We start from the raw sequence: 16950 nt of genomic DNA on the forward strand, positions 1-16950 counted from the left end.
CTTTACCAGTGCTGGCCCAGGCTTTGCTGAAGACACAGTGTTTGTAGGGAGGACAGAAGCTGTAGGACGTGATGTAGGATGATCAGCAGCAAGAGGAGTTTTCAAGAATTCAGGAACTGCTGTGGATAGTGAAGTATACTGGAAAACGGATAGGAAAGAGAAAAGATAAAAATTCTGTTTCTCTAATTTGGAACACATGAAGTTAAAGTAAATATAAATAAGTACATGATTTTATTTTTCAAGTCTAGTATAAAAGGAAATGAGGAAAGAAAAGAAAAATAAAGTAGTAATATGCTGTGAAACTATAAAGATGGAATTATGTACTTTATTTCTATATTCTCAGTTTCTTAAACCTTTACCTTCACTTACATGGAAAAATTAATTGTGGAACATATCATGTTGAACAAATCAAGTATGCTTTTAGAAATATGACTTTTTTCCCTAGTGTTGAGACCCTGTAATTTATCTAAAAAAAAGATTCACACTGGACTATTAAAAATAGTCTTACAGGTAAAAATAAAATGAGATGCTATTTATAAAGTATTTTTCAGGTCTTAAAGTGCTATGTAAATGCTAGCTACTGCATTATTATTAAGATAACTGAATTAAATATAACCTGATACAGGACAGAAATCATGACATTCATCTTTGTATTACCCTTTAGCACCTACAACACTGTAAGCTCTTGAGAAAAAGCATCATGTTTAATAAATCCAGTTACTGAACTCTTTAAGGATCTGTAGTTGTGATTGCTATTTGCATTTGTTATTCAGTTATATCTGACTCTTCATGATCTCACTTGGCAAAGATACTGGAGTAGTTTGCCATTTCTTTTTCCAGCTTATTTTTACAGATGAAGAGACAGACAGACAGGGTAAGTAACTTGTCCATGGTCACATAGCTGGTAAGTGTCTGAGATTAGATTTGAACACAGGAAGATGAGACTTTCTGACTCCAGGATTGGCTCTATTCACTTGTCACCTGGCTGCCCATACATCTATGTAAACAGAAAATATATTTCAAGTAGATAAAAGGAAATTTCAGAGTAGGTGAGGTATCAGCAGCTGGGAAGAAAAAGAAAGGTTCCATGTAGATGGCACTTTCAGAGAGTTTTAAAGGAACCTACAGATTTAAGGATACAAAGGCAAGGAGAAAGTATATTCTAAGAAGGAGCTGTGCAAAGGTGGGAATGGAAACCACATTATCAAGGACTTAAATTGGCAAACAAGGATTTCTATTTTATCTTAGAGGTAAAAAGGACACTGGAGATTTTTGTGCCAGGAAATTCATAGGGTCAGATGTATGCTCAACTCTTTAACAGCTGTATAGAGGATGTATTAAGAAGAGGAGAGACTGAGACAAAAAGTTCAAGTTAGGAGTCCATTGCAATGATTCAGATAGACTAGGGTAGTGGTCATGCAAATTGAGAGAAGATAGTAGATGAAAGAGATCTTATAGAGATAGAAATAACTATCTGGCAATGGACTGGATGTGGAAGGTCTTGTGGGGGGGTGGGTGAATGGAAGGATAGTGGTGTTCTTAACAGAAACAGGTAAGATAGGAAAAGAAAAATAATGAATACTTTTTTAGATATGTTGAGTTAGAAATGCGTGATAAGCAATTAGTAATGCCTAACAGCTCAGAAGACTAGAAGGATAGACACAGAGTTCTGTGCATTATCTTCATAGAGATGAAAATGAAATCCATGGAAACTGAATAAAACTCAGAGAGGACATACCACGAGCTAGAGGATGCAGGACAGGGTCTTACTTATAGCCATAGGTAGTGGGTAGGCAGGATATAGCTGAAAACTTAACAAAAGAGACCAAGAAAGAATCATACTTCACCTCAGTCAAAGGTGGAGGGGGAAGGGGCAAGTTTAATTTTTTTTGAAGTATTACAAGTACATGCAAAAGAAATCTCCAGAGACGACATGAAGAAATTTGTACAAGGTCACATTTGGTACTGCAGATAATATTCTATTGAATTATTTGTTTTTCTATCATCAAAAAACTATTTTCTTTCCTTCCCCTATCTCTTCCTCTCCCACAATGAGAACAAAAGAAAGACAAAAGTCCATTTTTTAAAACACACACACACACACACACACACACACACACACACACACAGTCCTCTGTATTATGTTATTGTACTGATCTGAAACAATCTCCATCATTTCTTAAAGCACAATCACATTCCATTACATTTATACACCATAATTTCTTCTGAGATTTCCCTTCAGAATCCCATTTATTGTTACTTCTAAAAGATCTATTTTTTTAAACTTTTTTCTTCCTTATTTAAGAATTTGTATTGCTTAGGATTAATCTTCCCTCTACTTCCTCATTCTCCCTTCTATTTTGTCATTGAATGAAATTTATTTTCTGAACCCAATGGCAGGTATTCTTCCTTTCTTTGACCAGTTCAGATGACAATGAGGTTTGGTTTTCCTCACTCTTCATCTCTTCATATAGCTGATTACTTACTCACCCTTTCCCTTTCTCCTTCTCTAAATGCATTCTTCCCTCCTCTTTCCAGTCTTCTCTTAATACCATCAAGATATAACAGAACCATTAGAGTCCTTCTATGATCACTGAGAATAGGTTTCAGAGAGGACTAAGAAAATTGAACTGCTTCTGTATCATTTATTGATCTTATTTCCAATTAATTGATCTTGTACTGAACTAACAAAGTCAAGGTTCTTTGTCCTGAATGTAGCTCAGAAACACAGCTGGCCCATAATGAATTAAATTCTCCTGCTAACCCCCATTCTATCCTCACCTCAAGGAAATCTGCTGTCCTTGAAAGGATGCAAGTTGACACCAGGAAGTTCGGTCCACTATTTCTAAGCACTAGTCAGCTTGGAAGCCTGGAGCTGTAAGGCTCCTTGAGTTCACTGATTCCTCCATTGCTTTTCACTCTGAAAGCTTCAGGACAGGTTAGAAGCTGGGGCAGAGACTTTGCTCTGCCCTTGAGGCAAACAAATTCTTAAATAAGGAAGAAAAAAGTTTAAAAAATAGATCTTTTGGAAGCAACAATAGGGGCGGCTAGGTGGCGTAGTGGATAAAGCACCAGCCTTGGAGTCAGGAGTACCTGGGTTCAAATTTGGTCTCAGACACTTAATAATTACCTAGCTGTGTGGCCTTCGGCACAGCCACTTAACCCCATTTGCCTTGCAAAAACCTAAAAAACCTAAAAAAAAAAGTAACAATAAATGGGACTCTGAAGGGAAATCTCAGAACAGTTCTCTACCCAAAAAGTTGGCCCCAGCAACTTGTGCTAGAAAAATGACTAACTTTGTCATGTACTTCCTGTCAGAATTCAATATGGTATGTTTTCTAAGTCTGTTTGAAGGAGTTTTTTAAAAAATGAAAGGGAGCTTCCTGCTACTCTGCCATCTTGGTTCTACCATTATTACAGATATTATTATATAAATTTTATAGATAAGGAAGCTAAAAGCTCACAATTTGAGCAGTCTTTCTGTGGTCACACTAGTATTTGGAGGTGGGATTTGAAACCAGGTCTTCCTGAAAATGAGTCAAATCTAATAGCATTTATTTAGATAGTGCCTGAAAGTTTGCAATGTGTTTAATGAATGCTATCTCATTTATCCTCCTCATTCTAAACCTGTCTGAAGCACCTGACAATGTCAACAATCCTCTTCCCTTTCCTTTTTTTTATAATACTGTTTTGTCCTTATTCTCTTTGTACTCTGTCTCCTTTTGTAAGTTCATCATTGATATATGACTTTATGTATACATAAATCTCGGGACTCTATTAGATTGCAGGCTCCTTTAGTGTAAGGATTGTCCTTTGCCTCTTATTGGAATCCCTAGTGCTCAGTACAGTGCCTGGTATATAGGAGATATTTAATAATGTTGATTGATTGACTAGGTCCAGGGGTCTCTCATCTGTCTATAATCTGTTTCTTGATGATCTATCTTTTCAGCTTCCATCAATTTATCTATCACCACCATGCAGATAGCTTCTGGATCCAGTCTGAGCTCTCATTCTCTAACTTCAACTTGTATTTAAAATATTTTCAAATCAAAACTAATTACTTTTCCCTAAAATCTTCCTTCCTTCTAATTTTGAGGGCTGTCATTCTTCTAGTCACTAAGGTTTTCCATCTCAGAAACAACCTTGAATCTTCAATCACATTAATCCTCATATGCAATCAGTTGCCAAGTTTTTTTCAACTTTACATCCTTATCCCCTTGCTTGTGGATTACTATATCAGTCTCTTAGTCTCCCTTCATTCAATCTCTTTCTCCTCTCCACTACTAAAGTATAAGTATGGGTCACATCACTTTTCTTCTCAACAAGATCTAAGGGCTGTTATCCTTAGAATAAAATGAAAATTATTTTTAGTACAAAACAAAAACAATCCTTATGATCCAGCTTATTTTTCCAAGGACGATTATACATTATTCACCTTTATAAACTCTATGGTTGATTTAAACTGGACCACTTTTTGCTTTTCCCCCTGTTCACCTCAACCTCTTACAATCACTTTCCATTTAAGGCTCAACTTTTGTACCTCTTCCTTTAAGATGCCTTTACTGGTTCCACTGGCTATTAATACTTTGTACTTCTCTGAATTCCAAATTTTTATGTGTCTTAGAATGCATGAAAATATCTTAAAGAGTAGATAATGGTAACCTAATGAGGAAAGTTACTTCTCAAATCAAAATCCTAGAAACTATGAATATTACAATTTCTAAAAAGTATAAATCTCCAGGCAAAATGTTATTAATCTTTGGTTTTCATGGTGGACTAAGAAGCCAAAATTTTATAAAGACTAAAGTCAAATCTTCTTGAACTTTCTTTTTAAGTTTTTTTACAGGGCAATGGGGTTAAGTGGCTTGCCCAAGACCACATAGTTAGGTAATCAGTAAGTGTCTGAGGCTGGATCTGAACTCAGGCACCCCTTACTCCAGGGCCAATGCTCTATCCACTGCACCACCTAGACTACTGCAATAATCTTCTAATGATTTTCTGTCTCATCATCTCACTCCTAGCCATATTTCTACTTGGCTATTGAAGTAATTTCTCTAAAGCACAGCTCTGACCCACATCACTCAAGGAAATCTAGTAGCTAGCTACCTGTTATCTCCAGGATCAAATATAAACTCCCTTGACTTTTAAAACTCTTCATATTCTGGCCAATTTCCTTTTTTGGGCCCTTTTAAAAAAATGAATTTCAATCCCAAATTCTTCTCCCACTTCTTGTTGAGAAGGTAAGTAAAAGAAAGCAGTACAAATAGGCATAGTCAAGTAAAACATTGCATTAGCCATATCCAAAGAAGAAAGAAGGAAAGAAAAGGAGGTATACTTCCTAAGTTTGCACTCTGAGCTCATCAGTTCGCTATATGGAGATGGACACTTATTTCATCTTGTGGAAGTATGGTTGGTCACTGTTCCCTACACCTTATATACATCCTTAATGCTTAATGATCCAGACAGTAATTATCTGCAGTTCCTTTAAAATCACACTCCTTTCTCATCCACTTTGTATCAGTTGTCCTCCACATTCTCTGCCTCCACATTCCTGCTTCATAGTTTCCCCAGCTTCCTTCAAGATTGAGCTCAAATCTCATATTCTTGAAGAGACCTTTCTTGGATCTTCAGCTGCTAAAACCTTTCCCTTTCAGATTCCCTTCACGTGCTCTGTCTTTCTCTTTGCACCTAGACATTTATAGGCTCTGCCCCTCATTCAAGTGGAGCAGAATCCTGAAGGATAGAACTGTTTTTTACCTATTTCTAAGACATAGCATAATACCTGACACATAAATGCTTTCTGATTAACTTAGTTCCAAAGGTCCTAATACTAAAAGTTACTTGAAATGAAAAATGAACACTAAACACTATAGTGTAGTTCAATCACGTTAGAGTAGTACTATGGAATATTGGATAAAGGATTGGATTTGGATTCAGGAAAGCTTTCTTCATGTTTTGCTTCTGTCTTATGTTAACTATATTAAGTTACTTTACTGCTCTATGCCTCAGGAAATTCTCTTAAGACTATAAATTGAAGAACAGTAGAGGGAATGTCTTCACTTGGGAGCTCCCTGTACTGCTGAAATCATAATGACAGACCAATCGAGTCTTCTTTTAGCATTACAAGTCTGTAACAAATATGGTGACATATATATCATAGGCTCCACTGGTAGCATGCATAGCAGAATAGAATCAGCAATAAGATCCAAGATTCTAGAATATTATTAAAAAGATGATTAATCTAAAAAACTCAAAAAAGGACCCACAATTAGTCAGCATAGCTTCATCATCAAAAGCAGTCTATGCTAGACTAGCACTCATTTCATTTTTTGACAATGACAAGATAGATAGGTAGATTAGGAAAATGTGGTGGTTACAGTTTACAAAAATCTCATTCAGGTACATAACAGAATCTCTCATATTATTCTTGTAGACAAGATACAAATATGTGGGCTTCACAGTAGAAAAGATGGGTAATTATAAAGTAACTGAATAGCTGTACTGAAGAAGTAGTCATTATTAGGTCAATATTAACTTAGATCTCCAGTGGCATACTCTCAGGATCTGCTCTTGGCCCTGTGCTATTTAATATTCTTTTAAATTAGATTATATCATAAATGGGATGGTTATTAAACACATAGATGACAAAATCCTGGAAAGGAAAGGTAGCATACTAAATAGGAGTCATAATTCATGACATGCTAGAAAATTGAGTTAAATGAGATAAAATAATATTTAAAACAGATAAATAGAAAATCTTACATTAAATGTAATTTTTAAAAAATGCAAGATGGAGGAGTCATGGTAGACAGCAGATTACACAGAAAAGATATGGAAATTTCAATGTATCACAAATTCATTATGCCAACTGTATATTATAGGAGTATTACATTCAACTGTGGATATCATATCTTAGGGAGGTTGCTGAACAAGACATTAAAGGATTATAAATAAATGCCATGTAAAAATTTGTTGAAATAGTAAAAATATTTTAGTACAGGAAGGAGAAGATTTAGGGAAGACATGAGAATTTGTTGTCAAGTGTTTAAATTAATGTCCTCTGGAAAAGGCAATTAGACTTGGTCTGCTTAGTCACAGAGAATAGAACTAAGAGCAATGGAAAGAAGTATGAAATAGGCAAACAGAGGCTGATTGATGTAAGAACGATTTGGAACTGTCCAAAAGTTAAGAGCTGACTTCAGTTCCCTCTCATTTTAAGCCTTCATGTCACATTTTGGGATGACCATTTGCTGGTTACACAACAGCTGACTTTCGAGGTCCTCCCATTTGAGATTCTGCAAAACAGTTAAGTGTGTGTGTGTGTGTGTGTGTGTGTGTGTGTGTGTGTGTGTGAGAGAGAGAGAGAGAGAGAGAGAGAGAGAGAGAGAGAAAACAGAGTTCTTTTTTCAGAGGTCAGTATCAAGGGAATGGAAACTTAAGAAATACCTGTAAATTTCCTGGCAAAGGCCAACTCCACAAGTTTTAGGATTTCCATATTATCGATGGCTGCTCAGAAACACATATAGCGTTTTGTTTTTCTAACAATTGTTCAATTCAAATAACTGATGCTGAGCAAGATGAGCAGAAGACCCACAAGCACACTGTATAACCTAACAGCAACATGGGGGTGATGATTAACCTTGATGGCCTTGCTCATTCCATCAGCGCAACAATCAGGGACAATTTGAGGCTGTCTGCAATGGAGAATACCATCTGTATCCAGAGAAAGAACCGTGGAGTTTGAACACAGACCAAGGACTATTACCTTTAATTTAGGGGAAAAACCTGATTATCTTGTTGTTTGATCTTGCTATCTTTTATACTTTATATTTCTTCCTTAAGGATATGATTTCTCTCTCATCACATTCAATTTAGATCAGTGTATACCATGGAAATAATGTAAAGACTGGCAAATTGCCTTCTGTAGGGGGTGAGGGGAAGGGAAGTAAGATTAGGGGAAAAAATTGTAAAACTCAAAATAAATAAAATCTTTAACGAAAAAAAAGAATTGTTCAAATATCAAATAAATGAAGCCCTAACACATGTGATATGTCTTTCATTGAGGTTTGGACAACCAGCTGCACTCTGATTAGAATGTAAAAGAGAAATACTGAAAGATAGCTTTAGCTTAAATTTAGACCATAAGAAAAACCCATTTAGAAAAATCTATGTGCTATTTTATTTACGTTTAAAAAAAGGGTTTATGTGTTACACTGCTATCCTCATTGTCAAATAATTAGCTCTGGGATCTTATGGACAGGAAGCAGGAGAGAGAGGAAGCTTTTTTCCCTAAACATTGTCAATAGTGAGAATTTTTTAGTACTATGTTCTTTGGTATAAGGAATGTTAGGTGTTTTTGTGGTTTCTTTTCTTTTCTTTCTTTTTTCCCCCCTAGATGGCCTATTACTATGGTATCTATGTATTCTAAAAAAGACATGACATCTTCTTGAATTGGTGTCTCTCTCCCCTGGAGCAAAATGTTTCTGAATAAAACTTAATTTTAGTGATTAATAAGGAGAAAACTGAAATGTGTCAAGTATTCTGAATTAAAGTTGGCTCAAAATAAAATAGATCTTAAATACAGATATTTTTCTTTTTACTCATGTTACTAACTAAAGGACTTTTCTTTCAAAAATATTACAGATTTTACATATCCATTTTTTGCAAAGCAAACAATTCATCAAAGAAACCACAATTACCAGAATTGTAAAAAAGATTATTCATTTAAGTAGTTATTGATTTAAGTAAATAGCATAGAGACTAATGATTAATGTAGACAATGTGAATTTATTCATATTCTTTTTTGACTGAATATATATATGTTTAGTGATGATACTATAAAAATATTTTTTTCATACACCAAGTTTATATAATTTGAATAAAACAGAGATGCACCAGTATACACATAGCTGAGAGTAAAGAATATGAATATCATGCTACCCAAAGGAACCTGGGAATGATATAACAATTCAACCTGTTGCCATACATGCTGTTAAAATTTAGAAGGGGCAATGGACTTTATGTTCACTATTTTTTTTTAGATTTTTCAAGGCAATGGGGTTAAGTGGCTTGCCCAAGACCACATGGCTAGGTAATTATTAAGTGTATGAAGTTGGATTTGAACCCAGGTACTTCTGACTCCAAGGCTGGTGCTCTATCCACTGCGCCACCTATCCACCCCTATGTGCACTATTCTGGCAAGGAAATAAGTATGTATATTTGTTGAAAAAAAGGCCATACATATTAATATCTTATTGCAAATACTACTGGAATATCAACCCACTGAATAGGACTGATTTTAGACAGAATTCTTCATGTAAAATAAGTTTAAGATATGGTTTCATCTTAATATTAGAAAATGGAAGATGTAACTAATGAAAATACAGGGAAGGGAAAATGTTAATCTCCTTCTGAAGTGGGAACAGCTATAAGGCCATTTTGTAAATGGCTGAGTTGATGAAGAATAAATTTTCTTACTACAAATGATAGCCAAATTACATTCACTTCTATTTGATAGCCTGATTCAATAGACAAAATGAAAGGATGAAACACTGAAAGGGATAAATAATACAACTGTTAAATTTTAAACTTTATTTACTTGCGTACTTCACATACTTTTCACATACTTTTTTGGACCAGTTTTTATAGTTCTAAATGAGGGACTGGTGAGACAGCATTCCCTCTGGGTTCATCTGTTTCTCAGAAATGTTACTTTTCCTTGGCTTCCTCCTTCTTTCCAGCTTCCAGTGTAAGAGCAACTCTTAAGGAAAGCTGGAGAGGAGTTTCTTTTCTTTTCTTTTCTTTTCTTTTTTAAGGTTTTTGCAAAGCAAATGGGATTAAGTGGCTTGCCCAATGCCACACAGCTAGGTAATTAAGTGTCTGAGACCAGATTTGAACCCAGGTACTCCTGACTCCAGGGCCAGTGCTCTTTATCCACTACACCAACTAGCTGCCCCGAGTTTCTTTTCTGAAATGAAGAATACAAGATTTGGCCTTTAAGATTCTGAAGGGTCCCTGACCAGATTCTTAATCTCTGCATTTCTTTTAGATTGTAGCTAATGACCAATTATTGGCTAATTGAATAGAAGACTCCCTAGAAAATGTTCTGGTGATTTGACTTCAGAAACCATACCTGAGTTGGAGTATTTGTGGTGGCAGGAGATGGTGATTCACTGATTTTTGGCTCACTTGGGGATGCTGCTGAACCCTGAGACTCCTGGCTGGCTGGCTGGTCTGGAGACAAAGCATCACTACTGTCTTCATCAAATGAGAAATCACCCTGAGTATGGGGATAGTCCTCTTGTCCAACCCCTACAGGAAGAAATAATTTAGTATTCTCAAGTGCCAAAAGCTAAGTTATCTAATGAAAAAAGGTGAAAGGTGAAACCTTCATCTCCTATGACAATTCATAAACTATCATAAAAAAAAGACATGTGCTTAATTTTAGGGTTTGGGTCATCCATATCCTTTTTTTTTTTTTTAGGTTTTTTTGCTAGGCAACGGGGTTAAGTGGCTTGCCCAAGGCCACATAGCTAGGTAATGATGAAATGTCTGAGGCCGGATTTGAACTCAGGTACTCCTGACTCCAGGGCCAGTGCTCTATTCACTGTGCTACCTAGCCCTCCCCATCCATATCCTTGTAATGACTTGTCCATGAAATCATAATTTTTGAATTGAAATTTGAAAAAATGAAATCCTTTTTGAATTAATTAATAGAACTTACATCAGTGTTTAACTTAATTTCTAAAGTAAGATTTGACATTAGGATAATTTTAATGTTTATGTATAAATTGTAATGTGCTCCTTGATTTTTTGAAATGTGGCATTTTACAAATGAAACACTAAATAATTAAATAAGCAGTAATAAATTCTTTACATTAAAAATTCTCCATACGAAAAACAAATGATGGGTCTTTGTGCTGTAGTAATACCATCTGTGAGGACTATTTTTTCCTTTTGAAAGAGAGCCATCTGCTGTTCAGATTCATTCATGCATAATACAAAAAAACAGCTTGTAAAGGCACTTAGTACAGTACACCAAGCATATAATAGGTGTTGTATTTATGCTGTTGTCAACATTATAATTATTAACAAATGGCTCTTTGCTACTTCTTGGGTAATATGAAAGGAACCAAGTTTGTCCCAATAATTAAATAGAGGCTATTTTTTTTGTGATAATGTAGAGGGAAAATTAATCATTGTAAATGTTAGTGGAAATTTAGTGAATGAAATGAAAATAGACTCTCATTGGCTTTGGCTTTGTTAAAAGTTTTGTTTCAAAACCACTTTCCCCTAAAGAAGTATAGATTTTCAGCCTTGCCTATAATTGCCTCCTTAACACAGGAATCTACAGGAAGGATGTTCTTTTCCACTAGTTCCATTGGACCAGGTCTTTGAGCAATCTTCTCATTCAGATCGTCTGCCAGCCGAGCTCTCTTCAGTTTCATTTGTGTAGCCTGCAGGGATGGCTCTGCAAATGTTTCTAAAAGAGGAAAGATAACTTAATAATAAACTATTAATAATAAACTATTACCATCTTATGATATTACTTCAGACCATCATATTTAACTTAAATCTGATTTCTATAAGTTGACAAATACTTAAAATGACATAGATGTTTAATCTTTAAAACTATATAGTTTAAATTATTAGAATGTTTTATATTTTAATTAGAATGTTTTATATTTTACTATCTCAAATGCACTGCAATATTCATAATGAATATGAATAAATATGAGACAGAATTGTATATCAATACTCCATTATTCAGGAAAGCATACTATAACATTTTTCTGGGATTTTTATTCTTCTGTTTTTGAGTATAGCTTATCTAAAAAGTTGAATGGATAAAAGGAGATGAAAATTAACCTGTGTTTATTTCTGACTGTCCCTGAATCATACATCTCAAATGAATGGTTTAGATGTTCTTCTGAACTTAGAAGAACAAGAATGTCTTGTCATAGTTATTTGTACTATAGAATAACACTTGTGTGTTCTCATTTATAATAATATTAATATCCCCTTGAAAATGTAAAAGCATGAATATATTTGTTGCTTAATTTTTTATTTCAATTTCCTATTGCTTATTTGTACTTCCTATCAGTTTTATCATATTGTTAAAACTAAATGTAAATACATTATAATATCCATTTATCAAAAATTCAAAGTTGAAAGTTGTTGCCCCAAAAGATCATATATATGAAGGGCATGAAAACAGAAATGAACCATACCAACCCTGTGGGTGACTTAAAATGTTCTTTCCATGAGTTTATTATTATTAGGACAGGAGATAAGGCATCCAGCTCTCCTTTTTATCAGTATCTTCCTAATATTCCCTTCCCTTGCCCATGTAATAGGAATACCTGGCAAGCTGTGGTTCTCTCAACCTGTAGTTTTCAAACAGAAGCTAAAAATGTCAAAGAAAAATGTTGTTTTTAATGCTACTGCAAGACAAATATTCTATGAGTACTTAATGATGTTAAACTCCTAAAGCAGAAAATTTCTTCATTTAAGAGTTAGTGTCTTTGTTATAAATTCAGAAAACAAGTTATAATCTCACTTGCTAAAAGTTGAAATCAAAATAACTTATTTTAAAAATACAGGGCTTGTTTTCTTCTGCTATATATTTTTTTAAAAAATTAAAGATGGGGGCGACTAAGCCACTTAACCCTATTTGCCTTGCAAAAATCTAAAAAAGAAAAAAGAAAAAAAGAAAAAATTAACGATGGTAAATTCTTTCTCCATAGTTCAAAAATCCCAATTTGATAATGAAAGTCCCACTCACAAAGCTGTTAATGATTATAGAAAAAAAAGAGAAAATAAGTCTTGCCAGTAGCTGAAGTCAGAACTAAGGGCTTTCACTGGATTCTGTGACATTTATTGTATATATCCCCAAGTAGTTGATTATTATTTGCCAGTCAAGTTTCAAGACTCTTTTTTAAATTTTTAAAGTTTTTTTATTTATTTAAGGCAATGGGGTTAAGTGATTTGCCCAAGGTCATACAAGTTAAGCAAATATTAAGTGTCTGAGGCCAGATTTGAACTCAGTTCCTCCTAACTACAGGGCCAGCGCTTTATCCATTGTTTCAAGTTTCAAGACTCTTAAACTGCTTACGTGGACCTCTTCCCAAGACTTATGAACATTTCACTTACAGAAAGTGAAAATAGATCTTATTCTAAAAGATGCTTGCTTTTTGGTTTATTTTATATTTTTCCTCTTTTTTTTTTTGGCAAAGCAATGAGGTTAAGTGACTTGCATAAGGTCACAAAGCTAGATAATTATTAAGTGTCTGAGGCTGTATTTGAACTCAGGTCCTCCTGACTCCAGGGCCAGTGCTCTAGCCACAGTGCCAACTAGCTGCCCCAGACCAAGGTAACTAGGAAGAGCATGGGAAGGCTCTTTGCAGCCAGGATTATGCTGCACGTGAAATGAGCTCCAACCTTCCAGGAATAGCCTGCACAGCACCTGGGTCCCTGGGGGGCACCAGCTTGTGACAGCAGAAGCAGTTTCCAGACTTCCCAATCCAGAAAACACCAAGCACACCTTGGAAGATCAGCAGGGAAACCTCTGCCAGAAAAAGGACAGAAACCAGGCCGGTGGGACCCTTAATGCAGCTCTAGTTGGTTGGTAGAGCCACCCAGCAGCTGCTTCCAGAGCACTCAGTCCATGGAAGCTAAGAGAGTGGGGGGGAGATTGTCAAAGTCTCTTCTCTGTCCCTGGGACAGGACTCTGGTGCTTTATCCATATTCAGACCCTGGTTGCAGTCTGTGCCCCTATTGCCATAGAGCAGGGACCCTCCTCACAGCTCCAGGGCAGAGGAGTGTGCTTGTGGTCATCCACAGACCACAGCACAGGTTAGGAGAGCAGTCAGAGCCTCTCATGAAGGAACTGAGGTCCTTGTGGGGGCAAACCAATAACAACTCAAAAGTTTGGGAAGCACATCAACCTAGGTCACAGGCAGGGGAAATAAGTAAACAAACAAACAAAAAAAGGAACTTGACTATAGACAATTACTTTGGTCCCATGGAGGATCAAAACACACACTCAGAAGATGATAAAGTCAAAGCTTCTATATCTAAAGTCTCCAAAAAAATATAAATTGGTCTCAGGCTATGGAAGAGCTCAAAAAAGATTCTGAAAATCAAGTAAGGAAGTTAAGGGAAAAATTGGGAAGAGAATTGAGAATGAAATGGGAAAATCATAAAAACCAAGTCAGCAGCTTGGTCAAGGAGATAAAAAAAATACTTAAGAAAATAACATAATAAAAATCAGTTTAAGTCAAATGGAAAAAACAGTCCAAAAAAGTTAATGAGAAGAAGAATAACTTAAAAAGTAGAATTGACCAGATGAAAAAGGAGATAAGAAAGCTCTCTGAAGAAAATAACTCCTTTAAATGTAGAAATGGAGCTAAGGGAAGCTGATGACTGCAAGAAATCAAGAAACAAACAACTCCAAAAGAATGAGAAACTAGAAAATGTGAAATATCTCATTTGAAAAATTACTGACCTGGAAAATAGATCCAGGAAAGGCAATTTAAAAATTATTGGGCTACCTGAAAGTCATATTAGGAAAAAGAGCCTTCATTTCATTTTAAAAGAATTTCTACAGGAAAACTGTCCTGAGATCTTAGAAGCAGAAGATAAAATAGAAATTGAGGGAATTCATCAATCTCCTCTTGAGATTCCCCCCACCCCAAAAAACCCTTAGGAATATTAAAACCAAATTCCAGAGCTCCCAAGTCAAAGAGAAAATATTACAACAGCCAAAATAAATAATTCAAATATCATGGTGCTGTAGTCAAGATTACACAGGACTTAGCAGCATCCGCATTAAGAGCTTAAAGGGCTTAGAATATGATATTCCAGAAGGCAAAAGAACTTGGAATGCAACCAGGAATCAACTACTCAGCAAAACTGAACATTCTCTTCCAGGGAAAAGATGGGCATTCACTGAAATAAGGGAATTTCACACTTTCCTTTTGAAATAACCAGAGCTGAACTGAAAGTTTGATCTCCAAGTACAGGACTCAGGTGAAACATAGGGTGGATGAGAATGGTAAATTAGAATGAACGTAACTGCTTGTATTCTTGCATGGAAAGATGCAAGATACTGATAATACTCATATGAACCATTTCAATTAATACAGCAGTTAAAAGGAGTATATTTACACAAGACAGAGGAGAGAGCTGAATATGAAGATATAATCTATTATAAAGATGTATTCAATGAGGAAAAAGGAAATGTACTGAGTCAAAGGGAAAGGAGAGATAGAAGGGGCTAAGATATTTCACATAAAATAATGAAGAAGTTTTTGCAATGGAGTGGAAGGGGAGGAAGGTGAGGTGAATGAGTGAGCCTTTGTTCTCATCAGAAATGGCTCAGAGGGTGGCTAGGTGGTGCAGTGATAGAGCACCAGCCCTTGAGTCAGGAGTACCTGAGTTCAAGTCTGGCCTCAGACACTTAATAATTACCTAGCTGTGTGGCCTTGGGCAAGCCACTTAACCCTGTTGCCTTGCAAAAACTTAAAAAAAAAAAAAGGCTCAGAGAGGAAACAATATACACATTTAAAAGGGTATAGAAATCTTTTACTCCAGAGAAAAAAGGAGAAGGGGATGGGAGAAAGGGAACGGGGGAGGGGAAGGAGGGTGGTAGGGGATAGAGGAGAGGGAAGATTGTGGGAGAAGGTAGTCAGATACAACACACTTTTATTATTTTTTGCAAGGTGGTGGGATTGGGTGCCCTGACCATAAGGTTGGGTGGTTCTTGGATGTCTGGGGGGTAGTATTTGGGATCAAGTCCTCCTAGCCCCAGGATTGGTGCCTTGTTTGCTGTGCCACTCAGCTGCTCTATAGCACACTTTTGAGGAGGGTCAAAGTGAAGGGAGAGAGAAAATAGAATAAATGAGAGTGGGAGGAATGGATGAAGGGAAATACAATGAGCAATAGCAATTGTGGGAAAAAAAATAAGAAAGTAACTTCTCTGATGGACTCACAATAAAGAATGCAATCCACCCCAGAGACAGAGCTGATGGTATCTAAACATGAAGTACAATTTTTTTTCTCTTTCTTTCACTTTATTTTTTGTGAAGTTTATATTGTTGTGGGAGGAGAGGGGATTATGTTTATTCTTACAACAAGAGTATTTCAGTAATGTGTAAATAAATAAATATTGTAAATTAAAAAAAGAAAATTAAAAATATAATTAACCCTTTTTCCTTAAGAAATTAAGTTATCAGGGGTGGCTAGGTGGTGCAGTGGATGAAACACCGGCCCTCAAGTCAGGAGAACCTGAGTTCAAATTTGGCCTCAGACACTTAATAATTACCTAGCTGTGTGGCCTTGGGCAAGCCACTTAACCCCACTGCCTAGCAAAAAGCTAAAAAAAAAAACCAAAAACACAAAAACTTAAGTTATCATCAGAGATAGCTCTTACCTTCCAAAATGTGCATTCTGACAAGTTCAGAACGATCTGGTCGACTACGTATCTTGTGCTTCAGAAAATTTTCAGTCTTTAAAAAAGGAAAAAAAGAACTAATTTTATGAACTAGATTTTAAGCTTTTTTGGTATATTTATATTAAATCAAGTACTACATTAAGGAAAAAGAAAGTAGGAATTATCATGATGCATATTACTTTAAATATTGTCATTTTAAGTATTGGTATTATGAATGGAAGAAGAGATAAACAGCTAATATTAAGTGTTAAAATTTAATTCTGTATCTTTAGAAAATGTACTTTAACATAAAAAGTATATGTTTTAGGATATTAAGTCAACAAATTATATTCTATAAGAATTATGAAACCCATGTAATGAGAAATTTTACAACATGTTTAATACAGTTTTGGTTTCATTATTTTTGTATGGACGGAACTATTTTCCTTAACTTAGGGCAAAGAATATAAAGGTTTAAGATTTTTTTTGCCCTTCAATTAGAAGGTAATGGTAAACTA

The 16950-nt window shown here is 35.4% G+C and overlaps 1 protein-coding gene across 15 annotated transcripts in view; it reads right to left on the reverse strand.

Moving 5' to 3' along the window:
* Nucleotides 1-16950, reverse strand: part of MRTFB (myocardin related transcription factor B) — a 328483-nt gene that overhangs the window by 40591 nt on the left and 270942 nt on the right. For all 15 annotated transcript variants that reach the window (XM_074196435.1, XM_074196431.1, XM_074196428.1 and 12 more), the window contains 4 exons: nucleotides 16433-16508; nucleotides 11321-11482; nucleotides 10133-10311; nucleotides 1-138 (listed from right to left, as the gene is read on the reverse strand). In XM_074196435.1, coding sequence (XP_074052536.1) covers nucleotides 1-138; nucleotides 10133-10311; nucleotides 11321-11482; nucleotides 16433-16508 — 555 coding nt within the window. The remainder of the gene's footprint in view (nucleotides 139-10132; nucleotides 10312-11320; nucleotides 11483-16432; nucleotides 16509-16950) is intronic.

The sequence above is a fragment of the Macrotis lagotis genome, chromosome 8, assembly GCF_037893015.1.
Source record: "Macrotis lagotis isolate mMagLag1 chromosome 8, bilby.v1.9.chrom.fasta, whole genome shotgun sequence".
Taxonomy (NCBI): domain Eukaryota; kingdom Metazoa; phylum Chordata; class Mammalia; order Peramelemorphia; family Peramelidae; genus Macrotis; species Macrotis lagotis.